The sequence below is a fragment of the Amia ocellicauda genome, chromosome 2, assembly GCF_036373705.1.
Source record: "Amia ocellicauda isolate fAmiCal2 chromosome 2, fAmiCal2.hap1, whole genome shotgun sequence".
Classification (NCBI taxonomy): domain Eukaryota; kingdom Metazoa; phylum Chordata; class Actinopteri; order Amiiformes; family Amiidae; genus Amia; species Amia ocellicauda.
In genome coordinates, this window is record NC_089851.1 from 49,644,256 (window position 1) to 49,670,250 (window position 25,995).

At 37.8% G+C, this 25,995-nt stretch overlaps 1 protein-coding gene across 2 annotated transcripts in view; it reads right to left on the reverse strand.

Moving 5' to 3' along the window:
- Positions 1–24,260, reverse strand: part of adcy8 (adenylate cyclase 8 (brain)) — a 90,239-nt gene extending 65,979 nt beyond the window's left edge. For both annotated transcript variants that reach the window (XM_066687446.1, XM_066687438.1), the window contains exons 1-2: positions 22,096–24,260; positions 5,191–5,340 (exon numbers count right to left, since the gene is read on the reverse strand). In XM_066687446.1, the coding sequence (XP_066543543.1) occupies positions 5,191–5,340; positions 22,096–22,968 (1,023 nt within the window). In that variant the 5' untranslated portion in view covers positions 22,969–24,260. The remainder of the gene's footprint in view (positions 1–5,190; positions 5,341–22,095) is intronic.
- Positions 24,261–25,995: the final 1,735 nt, after the last annotated feature.

A 25,995-nucleotide genomic window follows, 5' to 3' on the forward strand; every position in this document is an offset into this window, starting at 1 on the left:
ATAAAAACACAATAGCAGGAATAATGAGGTTTGAGAACGTTATCTTTCAGAGGTTTCTATGAAGAATGTGGGATCTCTCCTCTCAAACAGCTTTTAAGGCAACTCCTTTCATGTATTGAATTGTGTAATGAAATTTCAGGAGTAGACATCCCAAATTGTCGTCACTCCCTTCCATTCAATAAAGTACAAATACCCTGTCACACACACAAACACATGTACACAAACATACCCCCCAAGCGTCCATTACTTGTAACTTCAAGTTATTTGCTCAATGATTTCTAATTCCACTGCTGTTTGCATTTCTGTAATAAAAACTCAGCCCGGAAACAACTTTTTAACTGTGAAGCTGTACTGATGCTTTTAAACTTGTCATCTGTTTACTCAAGGCCTTAACACCCTTCCTCTTGGATGAGGTAACTGACTGCATTAGTGCAATTTGTGACTACTATTTGTGACTGTCACTACTTTAGTGACACCTTCACCCACAAACTAATAACACATTTACACTTAAATGTAGCGAGGCCCTTAGAAGGGTTGTCTGTATTGACAGCAGCACTATTTATTATTATTTATTTCTTAGCAGACACCTTATCCATCAGCATTTGTTTCCAGCGGGAGAAACTTAACTGCTTCAGCAGAAAGTTCAGCGAAGTGTACATCCCTTAGTCCCTGAAACAGGCTGGAGCAAGGTGAGCAAGCTTCCCACTCTCGGTGAGCACATAGAAACATGATCTCCAAACCAAGTCTCTTAGTAAATAAATACATACTACTACTACCACCACTACAGCTTCTAATAATAATAACTGTATGATGTTCACCAACGTAAAAAATAAAAATAAATGACACACAAAAATAGCCTTCTCCCTCTGAACCTTAAATGCTTTCCTGAACCTTAAGAGTGCTTATAATTCTCAGCACTGGAAATGTATTTGCCAAATCGGTTGGTGTAATAGAATTGCAATACTGTCTCCACTCAACCTGATAAAAAGCCCTCTACATGAAATAATTCGCCAGTATCTCCCGAGAGCTCTCCCTGGGGAGGGAAAGAGGAGAGCGAAAGTGTCCTTCTGGTCTTCCCACAAGGGCATTTCTAATTTGCCTCGTTAGAGAACTCCCTCCTCATCCAGAGTGCCATTACAGTTTCATCACGTGGAGCAAAAACCTGCAAGGAACAATGGAATTGAGCAGAAGTTTAGGTGGCCGTCAACCTTTTTTCAACCTTTCAGCCTTTTTCATTCTTTACTTTAGAGACGTAAACCATAACAAGGATGTGCTTCAGATTTATTTACATCTTTGTTTTAATCACAAAAGAATAATTTATTTTTTCTTAGACAAAACAACGAAAAGAAATGACAGATGCTAAACCTTGATAGCAAAGTGAACAACTAATTGGCAATGGAAATAGCCTGATTTGCTTCCTGTTATTATTTTTTTTTTTATGTAACTATGAAAACACATGTTACTCACACACACATAGACACAACAGAGTAGATTAAGCAGCCCTAGATTACAAAATACCACAGTAATTAATAGGAGGGGGCAACATATTTTTATATCTATATTTTTAACAATTTCAGTGCATCAACTCACTCGGAATGCAAATAAAGCAATAATAATTATATTGCACAGAAGGAAAAAGAAAAAAGTAACTAGTCTGAGCAACTGGGGTGTTGGATTAAGATTTTAACAGCTCTTAAACATTAGAGGTTCTTCCCTACACTGACACGTGTAACTCATACACCCATTCCAACTCAATCAAAGAAACCTTCTGTGGCACACACTCACACAAGCAATTCCTTAATTTTTCTGCTTTTACTTCAATTCAAACATGTATGTTATGTGACAGCTGTAAGTCGGTAAAGTAATGCGCTGATAGGTAAGTGAATTAATTAATTAATACATAACTAATTATTAAGAAATTCATAGAAACAATAGGAGAAATCCATACAAGAAAGCATAGTTCACAGCATCAGGCACCAATGCTGTCTGTACACATAGGGCTTTCTGCAGCACATAGTCAACCAAGCCTCTGACACAGAAGGACAACCAAATAACCCCCAAAAAACAGGAAAACAACAAACACAAACCAGGAAGAATTATCCGAATTATCTTAAATCACCATCCCTTTCCTTCTGTCACACTGGCCTCACCTAATTTTTCCTTCGCTCATGTCTTAGGACCTTTCCAATAATGAAGGAAACGGTGTGCCTGTCAGACTCTGGATAGGTATCCTCTTCTGTGAAATGGTTTCTTTGGTCAGACATCCACCAATTTCATTTTCAAAGAGGACATGTTACCTTGAAAGCACACTGATATTAATATGCACCTGATGCTCTTGTTAATTCACATGTAAAATAGTACACACACTATACCAATACCTTATTGAGGGTATTTTCTTGGAAATGACTACTCTTGCATCTCATCTCCATTTCATATTTGAATGCAGCATTTTATTTGGTCAAACTGGCTAAGCACATAATCTGAGCAGAATGGCTGTTTCACATACTAGCTTTAAGGCAGAATTATGCATAATTCTTGGTTTGCTCTTTTTATTCAAAATTGTTCTTGAAGAGCAAAGTGAAAAACAGCAGCTCAGAATGCAAATTCACTGACAGGAGGGAGAAAAATGTCAGCTGTATCAAAAAGCCGAATGTACCTTTACATTGTTTTCTTGCTCTTCCCTGTCAGAAAATGAAATCTAAAGCCCTGAGTATTTAAACAAACCGAATACTACAGACTGAAACACACACTTTCACAAATTATATGATTCTCCAATCTATGTAGTTATTACTCTACTTAGACTGGTCAAGATTTTAACATTTGACACAATCAGTATTATATGGATGCATCTGCAGAATCACACTAAAAACACATATTAAACTATCTGCTTCAATTAGCCACAGAGATGGAGAGCATTTTCATCTCGCATACCATCTGTGAAAAGTCTGCATTGAGCACTGCTCATTATAAAAGTTTTGATTTGTTCTTCATCAAATCTCATAGTATTGGTAGCAGGAAATATTCTGCATTACAGCTTTGAAATTTCATTTCTCACAGCTGTACTAAGAATTGAACATTGAAATGAATTTTGACATTCACAACAGCAGGATTATCTTGCTCTTTGTGCTTCGAAAATAATTAATGTCTCCAATGGATTTGCTGTGCAGATTTTGCTGCACCACGCTTGGTGTGATAATGTGCTGTTTGATACCTCTGCAGCCTGCAGAAAATTCCACTCCACTAAGGGAGTGTTTTGTCCCCTTGGAATAGATGTATTCCATTACTTTATAAATGTTGTTCACACATGTATATGTATAATGTGCCTCCATTGTATCACCTCTCCTTTAGATTTAGATTTAAGTTTTCATTAACACGATCTATGCTGCCCTGTAGACATCCTATCAATCAACCTTGAAATACAAAAGCTAATGTCCAACACACATTCACAGACACACACACACACACAAACCCACAATGAACAACATGATGTATATTGTATTCTCCCCATTTTGCGTTGAATATCAGCTGTATCACTGGTTCCCTTTCACTAGATGGGGAAGGGGAGTGGATTTGCTTCGCTGTACTAAATCTAACTGCAGAGATAAATCCGTTTGAAACAAGATGTTTCTGCTTTTTATATACAATTTGCAAGCAGTCGAAATCTCAAATTGAGGGAAAATAAAATATTAACAAAAACCATTCTGGTTATTGCAAAAAATATTACATTGATGATTAAATGATAAAATAATGTTTATTTAGTGTGTACTTTTAAAATGTTTATTCTCCCTTGATCTTATCTTTGTACAGTGCAAATTAGGGGTGGGCGAAATTAACTTAATATCACAATATTTTCCACTGTCTGGACGATAATGATATGATATCACGATATACTATATATATATATATATATATATATATATATATATATATATATATATATATATATATATATAATATTTGATGAGCCCTTCAAATAATAATAATAAGTGACAAAAGATTGCTTTTACCCATATAAAACCTGAAAAGGTGAGGCATTGGACATAGTATGCCAGTCTGTTTTCAGCATTACACCAGTCATTACAATGTAATATTTTCAAAGCTTCACACCATGTTTAAATGCAGTGTGACAAGCAGATTTTTGTCATTCTGTACAGAATCTGTGAAGATTCTGTGCGAGTGACACCGGCATAGTGATGCATTCTGGGAATGGTCAAGATCATACAAATTCACATTCCTACCAACCACCCGACAACCTTTTTTGACACAATAATTGGCTAATTTTGATACTGGGATACAGTATTTTGCAGTTGTTGCTCGACCACTGCATTAACATATACTTTGATGCATGTTGCGATATTATTATGTACATATTACTGTTAGTTTTTATGAAAGTATTCAGGTGTGTATAACAAAACACATTAATGGGGAAATAAAACAAAATAACAAAGACAATAAAATAAACATTAAAATAAGAAAATAAGCCAATCGATAACTTTGCCCAAGTCATAAACAATTAAAATGCGCAAGTATTGTTTTGTGTTATATTTTACATAAGCTTATTATTTTATGTAAATTTCCACCCGGCAAAATATTTACACAACCCTTCACAGAACAAGTATCTAGTTTATGAATGTTAATTTATGTGTGTGTGTTTACTGCGGGGGATGCAGGGACGGAATGCAGGAAAAGTGAGAAATGCAAAAGTATTTGATATCTCTTTCTTCTTATCGCTCGTTCTTTCACCAGTTTTCCACCTAATCTAAAATGTCACAAGCCATGTGTTGATTTACCTCCTTTCACTGGAAAGAGGTTTTGTTTTGGCTGGGTGAATTTGAAGATGCGAATTGGGAACAAGTGATACATTTTCACCTTTCACATTCACAGAAGCGATAGGTGTTTTGATTTGGTCTAGCCCCTAGTGCAGAGCCTCCCAACCCTGGTTAGATTTTGTTCCAACCAAGATCTCAGTTCCTTAATTGATCTAATAATTGGCCTTATCAGAGCATATTCCAATTTTTAAACCATTGGATATGTCAAATTAAATATTAAAGTATATAAGGCATCCCCATTTGCAGCTGAAGAAAAGAAAAAAAAAGAAAAAAACAGCAGGACAGTGGGTCTCCAGGACCAGTGTTGGGAAACACTGCCTAGTGTGAGAGTTCACGTGATCTTGCTGTAACATTCCCCTACCTGTCTCTGATTCTCAGTCTCCAGTCTCAGCCTGGCCTCTATGCATCTTCTGGTCTCCAGGAAGGCCTGTCGTTGAGCCCTGTCAGACAGGTAACTGATGAACATTCCCGCAGTGTTCATGCACAGGAACAAGATGGCCTGAGCCACCAGCTGTGAACAGAGAGAGATCAGTCAGGGAGCAGAACCGAGAGAGGTCTGTCAAAGAGAGATTGAACACACCAGTTGCGCACAGGGGTATCATTTCAACAAATGTTGAGCAAGGGGCAAACTAGGCATGTAGGGGCTCCTAATGCCACATTAACAACATGTTTAACATATAATAATAAAACAATCAAACACAGAAAGGCAATTCTGTGGTGACTATTAAAATTGATGTTCAGTTACTTATTATATTTTGTTAATGTATCACAGTTACTAAAGAGATCTTTCTCAAGATCCAGGTATGAAATAAGAAAAGCTTGAGAACCATTCATCCAAAAAGCTTCTAAAGTCTCAGACTTTGCATTCAACAGGATAGAGTCTGACACATCTTGCCCTTGGTGCTTTTCAAATCTGGAAGCATCCAAAGACCGGAGCCCATGGCTGATTACTTTGGTTTTAAGGCATGCTGGGAGTGACACAGCCAGCAGCTGTGCTCCTTGTTCCTGCAGGCTCAGTGATGAGTTCATTTTACTGATCTTACCTCCATAATGAAATATGAAATGTGGTCCTTAATTATGACTAGATTACCCCCATGTGCTTGTGTTCACAGTGATGTTCATATGTAAGGGATAAGGACTTTTTTTTCTCCCTTCATCTGCTTCACATGGTAATTTCAGGCATCCCACTGCACATCCAATACATTGTATTATTTTAATTAGCAAATGAAGAGTAATCTATTTTACTTTCTTGCAACATTTACAGGTAGAACTCAGGATTTAGGCATCACAGATTCGGTAAGGTGTGGGAAGAGGACTGAAAGTAACATGTTTCCTTTGAATAGGTTTTAATATAAAGAGTCTCCATACTGATAATACATGATTGCAAACACATAATTCAAGGTAGTTGGTTTGTTAGTAAGGATAATGTGTATTATGTTGTGCTTAAGTGTTGAAATGATCTTTTAACTTAGATGAGCACTGTAGCAGTGTTTCAAAGAGACTAGGCAAAGCAAAGATCCAAAAGCACACACAGTACTGTTTCTATGCCTGCCTGGTGTAACTGTCTACAGATCAGAATTAATTCAGCATCTCAGCAAGTACTGCATTTCCTAAAATATGTTGCAAGCAGGTGCAATGAGAGGCAATGCTGTATACCTGCCGTGTATCTTTTTTTTCCTCTTCTTCTTCAATATCCTGGGAACTGGAGAGTCTACAGAGACCAGTCTTGCAGATGGAAAGAAAAAAGCAACAAGCTCAGACATGCTTGTGCACCTGTCTCCTCACTTCCTGCCGTGCCTGTGCAGAGCTCTTGCAAAACAGCACATACAGTAAACACATGGAGACTGTGAAGGACTGGCAATGCATACCCAGTTACAGTATATCTATGTATATGCAATCTTGCCCAGCTGTTTATTGAGCTTGTTTAATGAGCCCCATTGTGCAGGGGGAGTTTGCACATACAGTTTTCTTTCTCTCTGCAGTAACTTGACTGTAGACTGAGCATTTGAATATACTAATAATTTTCTTTTATGGAGCAGAGTATTGCTTGTCTCTCTAATACTGTCTATATATGTATTCCTCATAGAATGCAATTTACATTTGTATTCCCTCTCCATGATTGTGACACTCTGTCTGGAACTATTTTTATTATTATGATTATTGTATGTGGTGTGTTTTTGTGCAAAGCATGGTCAAGGACAGCTTATGCCTAGCTAGGATAAACTCAGGATTTGTGCTTTCATTACAGCATTTTATAAAGTGTGTGTGGATATCCTAGGATTCACTGGTGATATTTTCAACACTGAGGAAAGCATGAGAGCTTATCCAGATTGGAAGCAAATTGAAAACAAAAAAAACAAAAAAAACTGAAGGTCTCAGAATATGCAAGATTTCCTGCAATGACATATAAGTCCATATAACCCCATGTAGAGTAACCAGAATACCATTCTCTGCACAAAGATATCCAGCGATTATTTACACTTACAAGGAGCATGTTTTGTGCTTGTAAGAGCGTGATGTCTTAGAAATGGCTTCTGGCAAAAACCATAATCTAACCCCACTAATAAAATGCTCCATAATCTTTGACATTACAGGCTTTGAAAATGTCAAATCGAAAAAGGGTGAAGCTCCTTTATACAAATACCAGTGGTGAAACAAATGACTTTGAGGTCTGCTATTTTATGGATGGTATCCATTCATGTATAAATAGATTGTGTGCTTAATTATTGAACACATCTTGCCTTACTTTTGTATAGCAATAGCTGCTCAAACATCTCACAGGCCCTGATGCGAACTTAAACGGTTCGTCTGCCATAAATATTTTAACTAAAACGCCCAAGATCACTTACTCCCTTTGTTAGGGATTAACTCATATTTCCTCACGTAAATGTCAAGACATCAATGACAAAGAGACTGTGATGCTTAAAATCTAATATTCCTAAATATTGATCTTTACAGAAATATAATATAATATGAATTTTATCTTTTCAGTGTTCAATCTCCCTATCACAACTTGCTTTTTAAATCCTTAGACATGTCTGAGAAAATTGTTTAATTGGAGGTCAAGAATGCAGAGTGAGAAAACTGACACATTAGAAGCTAAATCAGACAAAGTGCAATATTAAAGTGCCAGTGAAAATAGGATCAGCAGGGGAGGGAGGTGATTGATGTTTTGGGTTAACTCTTGTTAATGGTTAAATAGAATGGTGCTCATCACATATTTTCCTGAGATTAACCAAGAAAGAGATTTGGCTGAAAAATTGGTTAAGATCTGAAAAGTAAACATGAAAATGTTTTCGATCTAAACAATGTAATTTAATAGACTGGACTAGAATAGAACAGAATAGAAAATGAATGGGGCCAGGGAGGGAAAATATTTTTTTTTTTTCTAAAGGTAAACTGTGGTAGATTTAACTCATTATGAAGGCTAATAAAGGCAACCCAAATCTTACACTCTGCTCAGATAGCTGGGAATCAGAGGTCATCAGTGCAAATTAAGTGCAGCCAATTACAAGACTGAGAACAGGGTGTGCTTCTGTTCTGTGCTTGAGTGGCTGTGGGGGCACAAAACAAACAGCCAAGTCATGGTGTGTGCATTGAGTCACTGGGCTATTCAGTAAGATCGTGGAGGGGACTGTTGAGTCACTAAGCCACTAGCAACCAGAAGAGCAACACTGCACAACCTGCATTCCCTTCATATGAACCTTCTCTTTTGTTCCTAAAGGGGAACCGGTTGGTTACTACATGTATGTATGTATGTATGTATGTATCTTTACATTGTTCGCTATAGTGTAAAAGTAAGATGCATTGCATTTGTCCAGGTTGATTCAACCATACAAGCAATTTTTAAAAATGTTAAATTTAAAGCTTACCTAATAATTATATTTGGGTGAAATACATGCAACTGTAATTCAAATGTATTTACTATATCTGCATTCCTTGAAAAGAGTAATTTTACCATTTGCGAGCAAAGCAATTAATTAATCCATATATCTTTCATCAGATGGGGATGGAAAAGGGTGTTTTGTAAACTTGTTGCGAATTCCAATCCAAGAGGAATGGAAAAACATGTAAATGTACAAAACTATAGATTCTTAATTGAAAGATATATGTAGAATCATAGATTTGGCATGTCCTCTAGTGAATGCTTGCAGTTTTACAGTAGATCCCATAGCGACTATGCATGGTCTGCATGTGATTCATTAATCTGTGCCATTTATCCATAATGGCATTTCTGTGCCCATTAGTACAAGTCACCCAGTATATGTGATCAAATATAGTTTTTTTCCCCCCATGGTTTTGTTTGCTGACACACCGATGTGGAGGTCAGCTAATCCAGATCTTTTTAGATTTTTAATTTTTTCAATTATTTAACGGTTACAAATTCGACAAATACATACACAGACTACCTTTTACTATGAGACAAACATCGAAATTGTGCCTTATGTCTGTTTAAAGGGCAGATACTGGGATGTGCCAGCTGAAAATATTTGTCAGCCCCAATTTCAGTACCTCATGCTTCATAACTCTATAATTAGGAAATTGTTGGGTCTATTTTATCTTTTTTTTTATTTTACAGTCAGGGAACTAAATATATATAATTAATCTGTATCATACCATTATCACTTCTATGTGGATTACTTTATTAAGTCAACTTCCACAAAACTGTTGCGGACATATTTTACTGAATAGTATGGGCAGTCATAGCGGGTATCACCCCGAAGAATCATTAGCTTTCTTTTGGATTTTATATAATCTGTCAGTGCAAGCTGTTTGTGCATCCAGACCTTTGCCGCTGTTCCGTAGGGATATTTAGTCTGGTGCCTAAAAAAGTGGAGGATGAAATACATGCCAACTTTATGTTTGAAAACATTATGTGTCTTGGAAGAGATGGCTCCAACAAGTACGAAGCTGACAACCATATATTGCCACCTGGTAAGGAACCAATCATTGGATGACTTGTCCATACTTTAGACTGTCTTATCAAGCAAATAAAAATCATTGTTCTATTTAACTTAAAATGTAAAAAAATTGAAGCCTATATGCTGAGCATGAATTATAATTTACTCACAGTTCTTATAGCACTGCTTTACTTCAATGTATGTGCCCCTTGATTCAATGACCTTATATTTATAGACTTTAAGACTAAAGCTTTAAGCTGAATATGTTTTTTTTTCATCTCAAAATCAAAAGCACAATGTGTGTTACAACAACATTAGAGAGAGCTGCTTATGTGCCACTTGGGGTCTCCAAAAAAGTAAAATGGGTATTGCTTTCCTGTTTGCCTTGTTTTCAGATTTATGTTTTAGGTCAGTGTTTTCACATATGCCATATCCACTTTTAGATTTTTTCCCATTATACTACAGGAAACATATAAACAAAACATTCTGTTAAAATACAAACAAATTAATGTCTTAAGAACCTACAGAAGTGAATGTGGACAAAACTTATTGCAGTGGAAAATGTTTGTGTGAATTGGTTTGCCTTAAAAGGGCACCAAATCCATGTGCTTCTCTTTAATCCCATGTGTACTCTTCACTGTTGTGTTGTTTGCCAAGTGTTTGGTATCTCATGAAAGCTGAGACTCTCACTACGCATTCTGAAATCATAGCCAATGATGACATATTCTGGAACCAGACAGTCTACTGATCAAAACAAGACCATCCATGTTTTGGTAGAAACAACACACACCCGTAGAGCTCAAAATGTCAAGATGGAAAACTCTGTTTACAGTGTACTAATACAATATGATGTGCGCATTGTAGGAATACAGTGTAACTTCTATGCACAGGAGCTTAAATTTCAATAGAAACTGGAAAAATGGGGGTGTTCTAAAACTTCTGACCAGTAGTGTACATATGGAATCTGCATATATATCTATATATAGAGAGAGGGAGAGAGAAACAGAGAGAGATACCATCAACAAGCAGTAATTATGATAATTATGATCACTGCAGATTGCAAATTTATACCTCTCTTTGCTCAGTCTCCACTACATATTAGTTTCCTCTGTTGTTGGAGAGGAACCAATATTTTTTTTCCACAACTGTGGGCACAGCAACACCTCATGTTTTCTAATCTATATTTACTATCGACAGTGATTCTCTTCAGCCTTTGACACTGTCAATCATTCCATTCTCCTCCCTTGATGACCTAGGAATCTCTGGTACTGCTCTTGCCTGGTTCTTCTCCTGCCTCAAAAGCCACATCTACCAGGTGACATGGCGTGCATCTTCATCCACACCACAACCTCTCCTAACAGGTGTGCCCCAAGGCTCTTTCCTGGACCCCCTCCTTGTTCTCTGTCTACACTCACTCTCTAGGCCCCCTCATCTTCCTCTTCTGATGCCCTCCTCCCTTCTCACATTTCTTCCTGTGTCTCTGGTACCTCCTCCTGGATGCACATGCATCATCTCAAGTTTAACATTTCCAACACTTTCCCTCCTCCCTCATCTGATCTCTCCATTTTAATTCCACTGGAATCTCCCACACTCTCTTCCTCTTCTTCCACTAAAAATTTGGGAGTCACCCTTGACCCCACTCTATCCTACTCCCAGCACATCTCCACTCTAATATGCACTTACCAATTAACATATGCAGAATCTGAACCTTCCTCACAAACTACTCTACTCAGCTGCTCGTCCAGACCCTGGACTACAGCAACTCCCTCCTGGCTGGCCCGCCTGCAACTGCTACGCACCTGCTCTGGCTCATCCAGAACTCGGCTGCTTTCCTGGTATTTTCTCCCTGCATCAATTCGCACATGTTACTCCACTACTCCACTCCCTTTTCACTGCCTTCCAATCTCGGCTCGCATCCAGTTCAAGACTTTGATTCTTACCAACCGTTGTCTCGATCAGACTGTTCAGAGCTACCTGCAGACTCTCATCTCTCCTTACACTCCCTCCAGACCTCTCCAGTCCTTCTGAGCCAGAAGACTCACATTTCCCTCTCTCCGCTCCCCTTCCTCCAGAACTCAGTCCTTTTCAACCTTTGCCCCTAAGTGGTTGAATGACCTTCCCACCGCGGTTAGGACTGCAGGAGCCTAAATTCCTGGTCTGCTGTGCACTCTTGCTATTATGCACTTTATTTAACTATGCTTCATTACTCTCCTGTGTACATATGTATTGTTTGCACTTCTACTGTTTCTCTGTGACTTCTCCTATGCCCTCCCCCTCCCTTTAGCACATACCTAGTACTTAAATATATTATGTCTGCACTTGTTATCTCATTGTGCTAGGATGTCTGCTTATTATATTGCACTTTTGCAGAGCTTTAATATGTATTTTGTACTGATTGTATTACTGCACTTCTGTAATGCTTTGAAATGTTTCTTGTGTAAACTGTAAGTCAGCCTGGATAAGGGAGTCTGCCAATAAATACATACTAATCATCATCATCATCATCATCAATGAGTGACTTGGTTGATGGGGAAGACATATCCCCATGATTTTGTAATTGTCTGCTGTTTCTGCTTTGCAGGAAGTAATGACACGACACATCCTGAAACCCTAACAGAGCATAAATTCTGGCTTTTGATTTCAGACATTATCTGGTAAATTTTAAATTTGAAAGTTTTTAAAGTTGCTTTTATATTTTATAAAATTTTACTTATATACTATAGCAACACATGAAGACATACAACCAGAATTTTAGCAACTGTGCCAGATTCCCTTTAAACCATTACACCTGCATGTGTGACCATGAATCTGTTTTTAAGGTCACAAAGGAAATCAATATGAGGAATTTGCCTTTGATCCTAAACATCCAATCATTAAGAATTAGATACAGCAGTTTGTCTGTTCACTAATGTGTTGACCTTAATGTGTTAAGGTACTTTTGTCCAACACACTTTAACTCAAGGAGCACTTAAAATCTAGGTTGTGTTATGCAACAGGGCACATATTTGTGTGCCTTGTGGTGTATAGATCAGAGAGCCACAAGACATTTCCTGAATGTAGACAGACCTTTGCATATTGGCTTTTCTTATGGTCATCCATTGTAGCAGTGGGTTACATTTAAATTGCAGGCCAGTTCTAAGAATTAAACTGAGCTTTGCCAATACCTGAAGTAACCGGCAAAAATCACTCTGCATCAGGAACTCCTGGAGGAGGCTGGAAAATCATGTTTTTCCATCTTGGACTCTTGTACAGTGTACAATCATTCGGTGAGAAAACTGTTCTCTAAATATCTTCAGTGGGTGTCAAATGTTATTTTGTAATGCTCACCACACTGATTATTATTATTATTATTATTATTATTATTATTATTATTATTATTATTATTATTATTATTAACGCTTAGGAACCCAGTGTCACAGATATAGGTCTGGTTTGGGGTAATAAGCCTGTTGAACAATTGTGTCATACTTATGATTTACTATTATTATTACTATTATTAGTAGTAGTAATAGGAGGAAGAGCAGAAGTCACAATAGGAGTAGGAGTACTAGTCATCTTCCTCATCACAGTTTATCATCATCATAATACTGTATTTTACAGCATTAATTAAGCTTAAGGAATGATGTTTCATGTTTGATGTTTCAAATTTACAATGTTACCAGTCTGATATAAAAATCAGAAAATGGATATTGTTACTAACAAAGCAGATAAAAACATAGCATATTGCAACTGTTCTTTTGAAGTTCTGATACTTTTCACTGAATTTTCACAAATTAAGAGACCAGGAAGGCTCTGCAGACATTTTATGGAGCTCTAAAGTATGCATGAAAACAAACAGTGATACTTCTCTAGGGACTCCAAGCTCAAGCAAATACATTATACATAATGAACACCATTGAAGGCTTCCTATACAAAGGCACACCACCATAGAGTAGACATGTGTTGATATCCCTTCTAGACAATGTTTGCAGCAGCTGTCCCAGAAAGATATTGCAGTGCGCACCACATAAGGGGATAGCGAAGAATGAGATAACTGATGTGCAAGAACTATTGTCTAATCTGTAATTAAAAGACATATTATGAAAACTTAAAACATCCTGTATCTCAGGGAATATGAATCTTAGCTATATTTTAAAACATTTTTAAAATTGCTGTTCTGCTAATTACACAACAAAAATTACTGATGGACTGAAAATTGCTTTGAATATTATTCAAGACAATGACAATAACACATCCCCTAATTTACATTTGATAACCTTGGGAGAAAGAGCAGTTCCAGTGATGACATCTCTTAACCTTTGGGTGTGCAATTAAACTTAATGAAGGAGAAGAACATTTGTTTAGTTTCTAAAATACGTTTCATTCTTAAGGCTCCACTGGAAATCATAAAATAAAAGCACGTAAAAGTAATCTGCAAAATGTGTAAAACTGTACAGTATATATATCGATGATGCATGTTGATAGAGCAGCTGGCCACAACATTGCTGGTGGTTTTTATACATTGTAAAACATGTTTTTAGAAGGACTATTGAGGAAAAGTATAAGACCATAAAACAAAAACACACCTGTGACGCGGGACCATGAGGATACCATGTGTGCGCTCCTCGCTGGTTTGGATATCCAATCAGATCACAGCTAAGTGCATTCTAAATCAGGTGCGTAATCTAATTAAAAAACTACTCCTGGTAACAAGCCTGTGTGATACAAAGAGGCTATGAATAGGACAGCCGGGGTAATCCATTCTCAAATAACAATCACTTTAAACACCAGGTCAGATTCAGAGGCCTAAATTAAACAGATCCTTTCTATATAGGTGGTAATGACATCCGGTCCAACTGGCTTTCACTTCCTCGGCACTGATGGGAAATGGGTTAAGCAGTCTAATCCCATTACACAACACTTTCGGAATGGCCCAGTCTGACAGTTGAACTTGTCCATTTCTCTGGTTGCCCACTTGGGACAGCAAAAGCTATTCATCAACTGTAGTATTTAGGTCCCACGCCTAATGCTAACATACATACATACATACATACATACATACATACATACTAATCTATTTTTAGCCCCCCCTCCCCCCAATAATTAATAACAATGGATGAATTAACTTGAATTTATTTCATATTTGCTGTTGTGTACTCTATGAAGAAAGAGAAAATATCCCAATAGGCTTATGCTGCTACACGTGTTTCCATCCATTTGGAGTGTTTTGCTGAATCACTTAATTTTTTCTCTACCTTTTCTGCTCACTGTCAGAGTGAATCTAGGGCCAGGCTTCTCTTAACTGGGCAGAAAGTGAAGCCAAAAATGGAAATGATGTGTTTCACTCTATGCAAAAAATTCAGGACATCTCTTATGCATGTTTACCATGACTAATGTACCATACGATATTTGTACTTTAAAAATAGTTTAACAATGCTTTCCTGTGGTTTTAACATGCCATCAACATGCTTTACTACACTACCATACATATTCCATGGTCTACTAAAGTAAAAATGCTTTAGGAATATGTATCATGGTATACCGTAGTATTCCCATGGTTCTGTATAGTAAAGCTCAGTGAAGGTGTGATACAACCATAAGAAACCATTGTAAAATGCACACATCGTATGGTAAATTTTAAATGTAGTAATCTGGCAAAAGGGCTATGGCAGTGCAATGGACAGATCAACTCTGAAACAGTTTGCTTCCTGAGTCCACTCCAGTGCAATGGCACAATAGTTTGGCTTTTTCAGTCTTCACCTGTAATGCATGTCACCAAGTTGCCACACATTGTGGCAAAACAGCACATTTTCTATGGAGAAAAAAGGGTCACATGCAGAGAGGAATGAAAAACAAGAAACTTCTGAAAAGGATTCTACCAGGTAAATACTAACTGTACAACTATTATTATTATTATTATTATTATTATTATTATTATTATTATTATTATTATTATAGTAGACACACAGGGTGTCTGGTTCCTATGTCCATATATATGGTGGCTTTCATACTCATCGAACACAGGCAATTATTTGATAAGCACCAAAATGTAGACTTAGGAAATTAATGTACTATTCCACACCCTCAGTGCAGTTAAAGAGGAGCCTAAAAGTCTTAAAAGAATTAAGTCGATATAAAAATTGTTCAGCTATTACTAAAGGGCCTTTGTAGAGAAATAAAGATCCCATCATGTGTTCAGAACAAGAAATAGAAGTGAGTATTAAGCAAAGGCGTAGACAAGGCCAGCTAAAGGCAAATCACACACCAGATTTGGTAAGAGAGAGATAATAAGAGAAAATAAGAGACGTATATAATTAAACAAGGCACACTACAGAATAGCTACATAAAGGAAATCCCTGTGCTGACAGGGCTGTCTGAATCCCAAACAGCACGGTATACCCAGCTGGTTTATCGTTTTGCATTTTATTTTATTTTAATAGAAAAACATATTACTGCCCAGACTAGAGAATTCAGAAGTAGTCTGCCAGAAAATCAATCAATAAATTAATGTAATCCAGAGATGGACAGAAAGCTGGCCATATATTTTCCACACAAGAAAAATGCAGCTTCCCAAGATGAATGATACGATTAAGGAATGTACTGCAAGCTTGGCTGGCTCCAGATCCACACCCACTTCACAATAAGAGCCTAGGAGATCTCACATTTTTATTACAGAACACTCCCTGGATTTAAGCTATTCACAAGAGAGCTACCCTATTTAAGACACAGAAATGCATTTCTACCTAATTCTTTCATGCACTTTTAATGTGTATACTTCACTGTAACCCAGAAAACATGTCTATTAAAGAACCCTTACCACATTATATTTGTCAGTTTCCCCTATGGTCTTTCGCATGCATCTACTCTGTTTTGCTATTGTTCCCCATGGTTTGTATCCTGGTTATATACCTCACCATTTTCTACCAATATTTTCATTTTGCAGAGTTTATATGGGAGTCTCATCTTAGTCTTTCTTTCTTTCTCTTTCAATCTGTAACTTACTTATTTACTTGCATGTAGTATAGACTTTTATAAAAAGATTGATTGTAAATGATCTGACCCTATTTTGAGATTCAGGACCTAGGTAGCAGCTACAAGACATTTGAAGACATTTACCCAGGAGCACCAATGTAGCGAATGAAACCATTTGGGGGGATCTAAACACAACAGCTGTCGGTATTCTCTGCTGATGTTTCAGCTGAGATATGATTTATCATGATAATTAACTTCTTGGCATTGTTAGTCTGCCTAGCAGATGCACTCAGCACTCTACAAAGGCAAATAATTAGTCATAAAGAACAGACAGATATAAGACAATAAATAACAGTAAAATGTTCAGGCCTATTGTATATATCTAAAAAAATCTATTGTGTTGCAGGCTCTGGCTTCACTCTGTGCTTTTCCTAACAAAAACAAGATCCCAAACTTCTCAAACAATTCCATTGCATTGTATATGTGTAAAAAGCAGCGTATGTGGCATTTGTATTTTGTTTGTAGTAGTTTTCTTGTGAAGTACAGTATATGTTCTTTCCATATATTGCTTTTACAACAAAATATGTTTGATATACTGTAAACATATCTGTTTATCATAATTGTATGTACATGGATGGATTATATATCTTTAATCTAAACTACCACAATTCCTAAAATCACTTTTTTTTTTTTATAGTTTATAATTAAGATACATACTACACTTCCAGATCCAGTCAATCATATTAGCAGCCTGTAAAATTACCAAATAATGGTGGGTGTCAAACAACATGCATGTATGCTCTCTCTGTTCGTTCGAATGTATCATGTTCTAACATCTTTGATAACAGAACAATGAATTAATCACGAGATTGTCTTGCCTTTGTCAAGTCAAAAGGCAATCTGCAGTGATCACTTTGATCGCAGTACATTCCGACATTTACATCAGCTGACCATTCCACTCTTACGCAGGTTTGTATGAATTGGCTAATGTACAGTATTAATGTGTGTTACAGTGTGAGTTTGCTATGTAAATAGTAACTCTTATTCCAATACAATCTGTTCACAGTAGTTTGTTTAGTCTTTTGCAATTGCACAGGTCATTAATAAACACTGTCCCAAGAATTCAGTCTGAGTGTGCACCACTTACAAAAAAGGACAAAACAAAATTGGTATGGTCATAATTATTGCTTATCACATTTTGTCCAAACTGAAATGAAAACATTCACTTTGGGTAGATACACAAACAGAAGCAAGACAAGCAATAACTTGTCAAAAAATACAGTATCCATTATATAATATACAGACAAAATCTACCAGAAGTGAATGTTAATTTCAGTTTGTACAAAACATGAAAAGCAAAAATCGAATAAATGTAGAAGCTTGCTGGTGTCAAATTCCCTCATCCTTTCAATGCAATAATAAACAATAATAACTGTCAAAATGAAGAAATATATTTACACACTGTAAAAAGTAAGGAATTATAAATTAAAATGTATGTTATCTTGAGCTAGAAAAGTCCAGACATCAGTACTGGGCTAGGACACTATTTGTTTAAATCTACAAAGTTTTCGTCATATCATTTAAAATAATGTATGGGGCTGATGCTTCCAAATTGACAATGCCAATTATCCTACTATTGCCAATGGTACGCTTGGTACAATTATCACAACAAACATACAGTCTTTCACTGAAAGACTTACAAAGGTGGAGAGAGCCATTAGGATGAAAACAATACAATATGTCTATACATAGATGTGGGAAAATGCACATCAGTATCCATTCAGTAGAGTTTAAGAGCATTTTACTGTTTTTGTATCTGTTTCACGTGGCTTTTAGTTATCATAGAGTCATTTTCATAATGAATTGGATAAAGCAGTTATGCCCCCCCTTAATGTACTTTCTTTCATGAATTAATGAAAAATGGAAATCTCACAATGTATCATCCAATAGTCATGTGTGAATTTCAAATGAACATGCCGTGCAAGGAATGTAAAATAGCACAATGTTCTGGTGCATGTAATCCTGTGATTCTTTTACCATGTGGATATTTCACATATATCCACCTCTAGTACTAGTAATGGTAATAAAACTGGGTTCGTTTAACTGAAATTAAGTGTGATAATGGGAATACACAATTCGCATAGAGTCAGAAACAGTCTTGTGTACTGCCGAGACTTGATATTACAGAAATAAAAAGATGTATTAAGAGAACTATAAATAGATTGGGATATAAGCAGACACTGTTATGTCAGATCTTCCAAGTGTCAGCATCTATTTGAAGATGTATCCAACACAACTGATGGTTTGAATTATGTAAATTATACTGTAATGATATACTCGCCTACTGTGCTACAGGCAATTGCATAAAAACTACAGTGCTGTAAGTGGATGAAGGTTTGAAGGTAAGATAGAACTACATATTGGAAACAGATTAGAAAGAGTGTTTTGATTTTTGCATTTCATTACTTACAGGGAAGATAGTGAGTTGATTATGCCACTTAGTGTTCATGAGTGCAGAATATTCTAGATCAATTGTCACCTTTTAATCTTACAGATGGATTAGAAATTGCTCTAAGAGGGTGAGGTAACATGAACTAAAATCATCCAAAACTCACAAACGATTCTGGTTTAACTGAGGACCAACACACATTGTAATAACATCCTTCCATCTCGCATGTTGCATGTCGCATGTCGCAACATTAAATCATACTTTTACCTTTCAATAAATCTGATCATTCCATTGACATATTTAGTTAATGTATACATGCATGTATGTATGTATGTATGTATGTATGTATGTATGTATGTATGTATGTATTAGGAACAAAGCAACAATTTGTTTGTGCAGGCTCATGTCAATCCATGCTGTCTGACAGGAGAAATGAATGATATGAAAAAGAAATGAATAAATAAATGAGTTCTTAACATGTCATCACTGCAAGTATTTAAGTCTGTCACCATCCTGCAGGATCTCATTTTGTGACTATCTGCTTGTGATGGACTTCTGGAATTTAGCAGTGTGTCAGTGATTTGTGGCGAGAAGGGTTTAATTCGCATGCACCCATTGACATTCATCATAATTCCAGCCCACGCATCTGTCCTACACCCTTTTCAGGAGGGTCTCAAAGGTTCTGCTTGGCCTGCTAATGTATCATCAAACAGGGGAGTGGCGTATTGTGTATGAACTGCATGACTTATCGTGGACAGATACATCTACACAGTATATAACACAATGTATTGCACCCAGCCTGCCGACGCTGCTAATAGACTATATCAGAGGCCAGAGTCATGCAGAGATAATCTACATCCATCTACTGACAGCTACACACATTCATCAGATCTGATTTTGAGATGGTACAGACCGCCTGCCATATCTCATGCATGACTATCCATATGCTTGCAGAGACCCTGCTGTGTCCTTGAACTCCACTGTGGGGGTCATGTTGTATGGGAGTGGAAGGATGTGAGAAGTGCATGAGTAGAGCCAGGTAAACCAAGAAGCATTGACATGAGCCCGAGCTGTATGGTACCTCAATACGGATATGTGGGCCGTCGCAAAACCTCAACTGAGGTGTGCAGTGACTACACAGGTGTGTCTGTGGGTTTATCAACTGTATATAGGGCATTGAACACAGAACGATTTGAATGGTAGGGCAGTTGACCTCAAGCAAATGTTCACAAGTGTGGAAATGCAAAAAGACTGCTGCACTGTTGACGGTGGGTTGCAGTATAGTGGGGGTGCCTGTTGGCAAGTGAGGAGTCTTTGTGGAGAGTTTGATCCAAAATGTATTGTGCTGATTGGTCACTGTGGAGGATGTGGACATGTTTCTTATGGTTTTCACGGGGGCTTTTAGTATTTGTGAAGAGGAACCATTACCTCCAGTATGTACTATGACATTTTGGACATTTTGGCATTTTGGTCAGTTGCTTGCATTGAGTACCTTTTACAGCTGGGACCTGTGACATCTACCTACACCATGTCACAAGCCTGTAAGTCCAACACTGCACCACAGAGACTTCAGCATTGACAACAACGAATATCCTGCTCAGAATCCTGTTCCAATTATAAATACCATGCTGAAAAATATGTATTCATCTCTATAAATCATGCCGTGCTCTTTAATTATATGCTGTGGTAGTCACCTGAAAAAAACATAGTATAACACTAGGTAACAATATAGTATAACAGTAGATACCATGTATTGTCATTATCGAATTAAATTAAACACACATTGTAATAATAATAATAATAATAATAATAATAATAAACAATGAATACAAAAATGCAGAACTCATATTGATACAAAAACAGATGCATTAAAAAAAAGGCAGATGTTTTTTTCGTAGAAGTAACCGACTGCCTTTGTTTGTTTTTAAGCATGATAAAAATACCAGTGAACAGGTAGCGCTTTTGATTAGCTTCGAGTTGCAGTTGGTGCCCCTGCGGGAAGAACAACCAAACGCATTGCATGCCAACAGCACTTGGTTTTCCACTGCTGGAAAGCGCACCGCTAGAGGGAGCTACGCGATTATCAAGGAAACTGCAAAACTGCTTTTCAGCACCTTCTCCGTGGAGAGCTCTTTCGCTCACTCTTGCACCGCTTGGAGCTCCAAATATAATTTCAATCATTTTCAAAAAGAAAATCATGCATGCGTTTCCAACTCCAGGCAGAAAGGAAACGAAACAACACCGGGCATGAGAAAAAATATAAATCGTGCGAAATCATTCCCCGCCCGTGGGGTAACTACAATGCAATGTTGGTGCTGGTAATCTTCGGTATTCATTGAAAATATTGATGCTGCTCAATAATAATAATAATAATAATAATAATAATAATAATAATAATAATAATATACAAGTAACAGTCACTCTTTTAACATAAATACATTATAAACAATAATTGGGTCTATACAGTTAATAGAATGGTGATATTTGATCAACATTATTATTATTATTATTATTTGGTTTACTCATTGGATAAGAATAAAGTAGTGCAATGTTCTGTTATACGTGGACTAAGCGCTGATACGAAATATCTGATATTTATAAACGAGGGCACAGAGGACTGGAAGCATATTGTACGTAGTTTATTGAGTTCCTTTATTTAACTATTGGATATATGCACCCAACTTCAGAAATATGCTGTGAAATTGTGGAATAGAATACAGCGGGACGTTATTTTGTGTGAAGACTTTTTTGGTACTCAATTCCATGCAGAATTGGAGAGACTTCGGTTCGGTCTTCGCCCGATCTCTTTATCTAAGTTATCTATTTCACAGCACAATACACCATCATCATCATCATCATTATTATTCTATGACGTCGATGATATGTACATATTTGAATTCTTCATAAACCGCAAAACGGTCTGCAGATAGATATGGATGAAATCACTGCATACAGGGGAGCTTACCTGGTTTGTAGTAACTGATGCATTTTTTGGAGGGATGACCAGCTGCACAACGATATGAAGTGCTGAGGTGACCAATCCAGCTAGTATAGCCCACGTCAGAGGCAATGGAAGCATACTGTAAGTAGCAAACAGGGTGAAAAGTACATAGCCTATACCGTCTCCAAGTAGTCCATAGCCGAGCCCCGCTGCCAAGATCTGAGTGGCCATGGCGACCCAAGTTACCACGCCGCTGTATTGCAAATAGCTGTGGGAGGTCGTGTCTTTTCTAACCACTACTAAGGCACAGATCACCACCTCGATGCCCGTAAAAAAGCCCAATAGTATGCCTTTGATAGGGTCCATCGGGGCAGAAGCCAACGTCAGGTGAAGGACCAAAAGTGTCAATTTGGTGAGCACGTCCAGGATGTTCATAACCACGACGGATTTGCGCCGCTGCCCTAAAAAGTAGCGCTGGTAGAGACGCTCCAAGTCGCGCGATTTGAAAGAGTTTCTCAGGGTTGGGAAGATGACCCCCCTGTAAGTGTACCCCCAGTTCAGAAAGAAATCGGAATTGCTGGGGGCGCAGTCTATCTGTAGGAATCCCAGATCACTGCTAGCCCTTTCCGGGAACACTTTGGTCCCCCCATTGTTGTGCCTCTCGCCAATGGAAGTCTTGCCGGCCGATTGTTTCCTCAAGCCGTGGCTATAGGACTCGTCGGAAGTCCCAGTTTTCGCACTGCTTTGCTCGTGGATGAAGCGCTGCTCGGTGATATGTCTCACTGCGTTTTGCCACAGGAGTCGTTTGGGTCTGGCGTTGCTGTTGCTTGTCGGGGTTTTGTTAATGGTGTAGAGTTCGTCGCTCGCACTGGAACAGCGCACTTCTGACAATTCCATTGTTTTCCGAGTCTTTATTGGATTTTCCTCACGTTTGTCTTACTTTTATAAGTGCGGTATTGTGCGTGTCATTTGTTTGCTATCCATTTTACCCCAAACCAAGGACAGACTTATCCTTGGCTACGTGGCTGGCTGAATTTCATAACACCGGCCTCGCATTGGGGTCATAACCTTAAGAACAGTCTCTTCCACAAATGTCGCTCTAAAATGTGTCGAAGAACAGAATCTCTTGTGGGGAAACGTGCGCGTCCCATGTTAGAAGATAGAGTTAGTTACACAGCCGGGGTCTGTAATCCACAAGGGCAGATTTAACAATGTAAGCACAAATCTTTCAAAACAAATGTGATCCAAGCTAATGCACACTCTTCTTAAAACACATTCAGAATCGAGTTTGAACTTGAGCTGTGAGTACAATTATCCCGCGAAAAAGAGCACATTTATTGCATTGCAGAATAAGGTGGATACAAAACAAGTTCATTAATGTTAACAAGGTCTTTGTTATTATTATTATTATTATTATTATTATTATTATTATTATTATTATTATTATTATTATTGATGTATTCCGTATAGGTGCGCAGAAAGACGCGGCTGTCTTCAGGGTGGCTACTGCAAAAGTCTTCCCATGACTAATAATCTGGAGCAGGCAGTTCACACAAAAGCAGTTGCTGCACAGAAAGCACGGCTTCTCGCTGTCAACGCAGCCAACCTCACATTTTGGAAAACCCGTCAGTGTTTCCCCAGTCTGGAGAGCAGGCAGGAGAAACCAACCTCATCCGACTTGGCAAGTCTTCGCAATTCAGGGGCACAATCGTCCACTTGACCAGGGCACGGTTATCTTCGCTGCATCCTGTCATTACAAAGACGAAAAAAAAAAAAGGTTTGACTTTGATCAATCAAACTTGTGGTTTTCCACCCAAAGTACACTGCTTCTGGCTAAAATGCGCCCTCCGCCTCATTGTAGCTGAACGATTGGATTTAACACCTGGTGGATGTGCAGATATGGAGCCAGACGGAGAAGCTCCATCACGACCCAGGACAGTGATAAACAGGCAGCTCACAGCGTGCCCCCTCCCCTTGCCAAAAGATTCAGTCCAGTGGGAAATGAAGAAAACCCAAAGTAGATCCGACCAACGGTAGCCACCTAGAATTGAATGCCTTTCTCGCCCGGCCGTGAGGTTTTTTGTCGCAGTCTTTATACACAACGAGTCCGGGGGTGCCGCGTTTCCTCTTCTGGCTAGAATTAGTGTTGATAGCATTAGGGCTGAGTACACAGTGGATTAGGAGAGTAAAGTCCTGGTCACAGGAGGTAGGGCTAACGGTGTCAGCTGGGTCTATGTGACGTCATCCAATCACTCTTTCAAAAAAAAGGAAGAGAAAAACAGCGCATTCCTTTTGTTTCACTTTATATCGCCGCAATAGACAGCAAGGAGGAGAGCGTAGTGCAGAATTACAGCCGAACTGTCCATAGGATTCTGGATTCTGAAAACAACAAAACATGCAGGATAAAAAAACACACACATCAACAACAAAAACTTCGGTTGTAAAAGATAAATGTGGATATGTATTCGTTCGTGGCATGCGGTAGAAGATGTGTCCCTCTCCGCGATGGAGAAATCATTATTGAATGAGCAAACGGGTAGTAGTTTACGCAGCCTGCTGCTTTCCTTATAAATGAGTTGCATGTCCGCAGTAAGTTTCCACATGTTGTAGAAATCATCACGTTGTCACACAGTTCTCTTACAGCAGTTCCTATTGTCACCGCAGTTTATTGTTTAAATGTTTGATAATAATAATATTAATAATAATTACTTAATAATTAATTTACTTTATCAAAATGTTACTACATTATAAGGGACTCAGGTGAAATCATTATGATTATTATTATTAGGCTATTATTCGAATTTGTATGCTGTTACTCCTGCATTGAGATTTATGTCATAGCACACCCAGGCACCTTTAGAAAAACAAAATACTTTTAAAATAAATAAATAGGTAGAAACCTTGCATATAGAAATATATTGCCTCATTTGAGAAATTGGAGATTTATACCGTATAAATACTGTAAAACTTCCATCACTCGCCGGGTCTAAAATAGCCGGTCTAGTCGCCGGATTGATTTGCATAATCATGTAAACAAAAGTCGGTGTCTAAAAAACGCCGGGTTACGCATCTTTCTTGTTTTCAGTAAATATATATACCTTATATTAATTTAAAAAATCACCATCATGTGTGTTTTTATTAGTTTATTTCTCACTTTAACTATATATATATATATATATATATATATATATATATATATATATATATATATATATGTACACACATACACTCACCTAAAGGATTATTAGGAACACCTGTTCAATTTCTCATTAATGCAATTATCTAACCAACCAATCACATGGCAGTTGCTTCAATGCATTTAGGGGTGTGGTCCTGGTCAAGACAATCTCCTGAACTCCAAACTGAATGTCTGAATGGGAAAGAAAGGTGATTTAAGCAATTTTGAGCGTGGCATGGTTGTTGGTGCCAGACGGGCCGGTCTGAGTATTTCACAATCTGCTCAGTTACTGGGATTTTCACGCACAACCATTTCTAGGGTTTACAAAGAATGGTGTGAAAAGGGAAAAACATCCAGTATGCGGAAGTCCTGTGGGCGAAAATGCCTTGTTGATGCTAGAGGTCAGAGGAGAATGGGCCGACTGATTCAAGCTGATAGAAGAGCAACTTTGACTGAAATAACCACTCGTTACAACCGAGGTATGCAGCAAAGAATTTGTGAAGCCACAACACGTACAACCTTGAGGCGGATGGGCTACAACAGCAGAAGACCCCACCGGGTACCACTCATCTCCACTACAAATAGGAAAAAGAGGCTACAATTTGCACAAGCTCACCAAAATTGGACAGTTGAAGACTGGAAAAATGTTGCCTGGTCTGATGAGTCTCGATTTCTGTTGAGACATTCAGATGGTAGAGTCAGAATTTGGCGTAAACAGAATGAGAACATGGATCCATCATGCCTTG